This window comes from Octopus bimaculoides, chromosome 24 (assembly GCF_001194135.2).
Source record: "Octopus bimaculoides isolate UCB-OBI-ISO-001 chromosome 24, ASM119413v2, whole genome shotgun sequence".
NCBI lineage: Eukaryota > Metazoa > Mollusca > Cephalopoda > Octopoda > Octopodidae > Octopus > Octopus bimaculoides.
In genome coordinates this window covers 7,337,766-7,342,461 of record NC_069004.1, presented here as the reverse complement: position 1 = coordinate 7,342,461, position 4,696 = coordinate 7,337,766, and the positions used below count along the sequence as shown (strand labels likewise).

Sequence of the window (4,696 nt, the reverse complement as noted above, 5' to 3'; positions counted from 1 at the left end):
ACATGAATGGCTTCTTTCAGTTTCTGTCTACCAAATCTATTCACAAAGCTTTGGTAGGCCCAAGGTTAGAGAAGACACTTGCCCAAGATGCTATGCAGTGGGACTGAACCCATAGGGTTCAGAAACAAGCTCCTTACCACACAGTGTGTGTGTGTGTGTGTGTGTGTGTGTGTGTGTGTTAGGAAGAATCAAATCTAGGAAGTTGTGATGTTGATGCCTCCACACACACACTACAAACACTAGATGTAACGAAACACTGGAACACTGGTGCAGTAATAAACAACAACTCAAACATCCCTATGACGCGTCAGTGGTGTTGTCCAAGTCAGTTGTCAGTTGTTGTAATTCGACAGAAACTTGGCTGCTATTTCTTACAGATCAAATTCACCCACAGGCTAGAGAGTTACTAAGTCATCGAGGCGGGTGGGGATCTATGTCACTTGTCTCAGCCAACTGCTCTCTCTCTCGACCACCTGCACTTTTAAGCAACACATTTATGTTGTAATCGACAAAATGTATTATTAATCTTTACCTGTGGCTTCCAGTAACTCACTAATTACAGGCAGTGATTAATTTTCTTACACTACCTTCATTTATTAAATCGTCCAGCAAGTTATAGGCAGAAGGTTTTGAACAGCCCCAGGCACAGGTAATAACTATGTATGTGGTTAAGAGACTCACTCTGCAAACTTGTAGTTTCAGGGTTCAGTCCCACTGTGGGGTAACTTTGGCAAGTGGCTTCTAGCATAGCCCCAGGGAAACCAATGCGAATAGGTTTGCTAGGCAGAAACTGTGAGGAAGCCTGTCATATATATACATACGCATACATGTATTTGTATAAATATATGTATGTGTATGTCCCTATTATTATATATATATATATATATATATATATATATATATATAGACACATACATGCATATATATATACACACATACGTACGTATATATACACACATACATATGCATATATACATACACATACATATATATACACACCCACACATATATAAATGTATATGTTTATGTGTGCGTGTCTTTATGCTAGTGCTTCTCTCCACCCACTGCTTAACAACCAATGTTGGTTTGTTTACATCCATACGACTTAGCAGTTCAGTAAACAAAATGGACAGAATAAGTACCAAACTTAAAAGGGGATTAAAAAAAAAAGTACTTGGGGTGGGGTCAGGCCTTCAAGGCACTGCCCCAGCATGGCCACAGTCAAATGACTGAAACAAACAAGAGATGAAAGACTTGTTAATGTCAAACGATGCAGGTTGATAAAACTTTAGTGGGGTCATTTTCTACACATCCAGTTTTCCAAACTCATAAACAGCCTCAGAAGAATATATGGCAAACCATCAGAGCAACACAACAACTCCCTCATTAGGCTTGTCAAGGAAAAAGTCACCAGTGGCAGAGGTCCTGGAAGCCCTCATGCTGGTAGTGGTGGTGGTTGTAGTGGTGGTGGTTGTAGTGGTATTTAAAAGTCCGAGTCTGCTCTGATAAAAAAAATCTCATGTGCACATTGCTGGTTAACTAGGCGGGACTCATGTGCACATTGCTGGTTGACTAGGCAGGACATTGTAGCTTGTGTAAACCACCCCTGCATCCCCTCCGAGGCCCTGATTGATCAGACCTACAATTAAAGGCATTAACCGTTGACAGGCATTGCAAATGTCCCCCGGGAGCCCAAGTGCAGAGAACAGACAGGACGAAGACGACGGAGAAGAATAAAAGTAAAGCAACAAACAAGAAGGGGTCATATGTAAGGGTTAAGGTTCATGTGTGCCAAGTTACCTCCACAAATCCATCCTCATTTGTCAGATCAATAACTTCCATCTCAAAACTATCGTCATCGTATTCCTTAGATGTTTTCCAGCCACCACCATTATTATTATTATTATTATTATTATTATTAATAATAATATTGTTATAATTATAATAATAATTGCGACTTGTCATTGTTGCAGTGTTTATAGAATGAACAGATTGAGAGAGTGGCTTGTGGATAAAGATAATCCTCAAGTAATACAAGATTTAGCTAAAACGATCAGCAGTGAAGCGGCTATTGTGTGTGGTATACAATGTGAAATTAATACTACTACTACTACTAGTAGCTTATATAAAGATTATCTCTAGACAAGGCTTATATACATATATATCCACATATCCACACACACACAGGCATGTACAAACATACACATACAAACACATACATAATGCTAATTAAACTTATACAGTTTATTGTTTAGAGTATACATGTGTGTGTGTGTTATATATATATATATATATATATATATATATATATATATATATATATATATATATATATATATATATATATATATAAGCATCATCAAAGTGGATGCTTAAATGAGATTTAATTTCAAACAAACTAAATGAGCTTATTTAGCACAGTGTGTATGTGTTGTTGTATGTTTGTAGGAGTGGCTGTGTGGTAAGTAGCTTGCTTACCAACCACATGGTCCCAGGTTCAGTCCCACTGCGTGGCACCTTGGTACTGGATTTGGTAGATGGAAACTGAAAGAAGCCCGTCGTATGTGTGTGTGTGTGTGTCCACCATCGCTTGACAACCAATGTTAGTGAGTTCACATCCCCATAACTTAGCAGTTCGGCAAAATAGACCAATGGGATAAGTACTAGGCTTACAAAGAATAAGTTCTAGGGTCGATTTGCTTGACTAAAGGCGGTGCCCCAGCATGGCCGCCGTCAAATGACTGAAAAGAATAAAAGAATATACGAATATATATATATGCATATAAATGTGTATATATGTCTGTGTGTGTATGTATCTCTGTCTCATTTGTGTGTTTGTGTATTCTACCTGCGTCTCAATAAAATACTGTGAAGACATTCTACCATTCCATTTCTTTGATGTACCACAATTCTATTTTCTTAATACTGTACTAAGACACACACACAGACACACACACACAGAAACTGACACATGCATCCAGAAACACGTGAGCTGAAACAGACTGACTGACACACAAACTGACATGCGCATCCAGAAACATACATGGACTGACACATACATCACATGCACACACACACACACTGTCACATATACAAACAGCCTCTCTCTCTCTCTCTCTCACACACATACACAGAATATGTTTTTCTCTTTGCTCACGTCATTCCGCTTCCGTTTTCTATAAATTCAATTAATCCAAATAAAATATTCTTCCGACCACAAAATGGTTGACAATCATTAAGATTGGAGAAAAAAAGAGGGGGGGGGGAGAAAACAATACAAACGGAATCGGTGGACATACCGTAAAAATGAACGCATCCTTTATTTTTGTTTCTCTTTTTTTTGCTCGCTTCAGTCTGTGGCCATGCTGGAGCACCACCTTGACGGGTTCAGTCAAAGAAATCAACCCCAGTACTTATGTTTTAAGCTTGGTACTTATTTTATCAGTATCTTTTCCTGAACTGCTAAGTGATGGGGGTGTAAACAAACCAACGCTGGTTATCAAACAATAATGGGGGGGACAAACACACGTAACGGAAAGGCACAAATGATTTTGTCTGGTGCTCAACTGATCCTGCCAATGTAGCACTATAGATAGATAACAGAGAACAAGTGATGAGGCCGACATACTCGTTGGTGAGCAAAGATCATTCCGGATAGCATAGTCTGCTGTCAGAGGAATTTATCAAACACAGAAGCTGATAAACTAATGTTCAAATCAAACAAACAACATTTTAGTGAGATATAAACTATAAACACTAATAATAACAACAACAATAGCAACAGTCAGCCAGTGAATTAGATCATTGGACAGAATGACTAGTGAGGTTTGTTTCAGTGCTCTGAGCTCAGAGTTCAAATCTCACTGAGGTTGACTTTACCGTTAGCTTGTTTGTTTTTTTGTTTTTTGTTTTTTGGGGGGGAGGGGTTTCAGTCATTTGACAAGCACCACCTTGAAAGATATATATAGACATGACAGGCTTCTTTCAGTTTCTGTATACCAAATCCACTAACAAGGCTTTGGTAGAAAATACTTGCCCAAGGTGACATGCAGTGGGACTGAACCAAGAATCATGTGGCTGGGAAGCAAGCTTCTCACCACAAACAACATATCTTTTTTGCTTCATTTTCAGCGGCAGGAGGAGGGGAATAAATTAGCACTCAAGAATAATGGAATGGTGGAACTTTTAAGAGTGGAGAAGAACAAGTTGCTTTGTGGCACACATCCTGGATCTTTAGGTTCTTGCATTCTGAGACTTAATTCTAGTTCCTCTCACTGACTCCTACCAGACTATGAAACATTTTAGCACAGCCGTTTTATGCCACCTGTTTGACATCGTTTAATTCAACACTGACTCATTCAACATCAAGTGTTTTTAATGTTCCCCTCAGTTTAACAGTCCTCTTATTCTATTTCTCTGTCTATGCATGTGAGCGTCTAGTTCTGTTCGTATGTATGTGTGATGCCTGCCTCTTAGCCTACTTATGTGTTGCTGTCACAGTATCTTCATGCTGATGTATAACAAACGTATAAGGCCTTAAATTATTTTGTAAAAGCCTATAGCTACCCTGAGTGTGCACCAAGCACACGCACACACACACACACAGATCAGAATTGTTCTTACATGACAGGAGAACTATATGCATGTGTGTGTGTGTATATATATATATATATATACATATATATATATATATATA

General features: G+C 38.6%; 1 protein-coding gene across 1 annotated transcript in view; it reads right to left on the bottom strand.

Annotated features, from left to right (window-relative positions):
* The window catches only part of LOC106870860 (dnaJ homolog subfamily C member 13), a 72,510-nt gene extending 70,653 nt beyond the window's left edge, over positions 1–1,857 (bottom strand). Inside the window, exon 1 of the mRNA XM_052976504.1 lies at positions 1,801–1,857. Coding sequence (XP_052832464.1) covers positions 1,801–1,842 — 42 coding nt within the window. The 5' untranslated portion in view covers positions 1,843–1,857. The remainder of the gene's footprint in view (positions 1–1,800) is intronic.
* Positions 1,858–4,696: the final 2,839 nt, after the last annotated feature.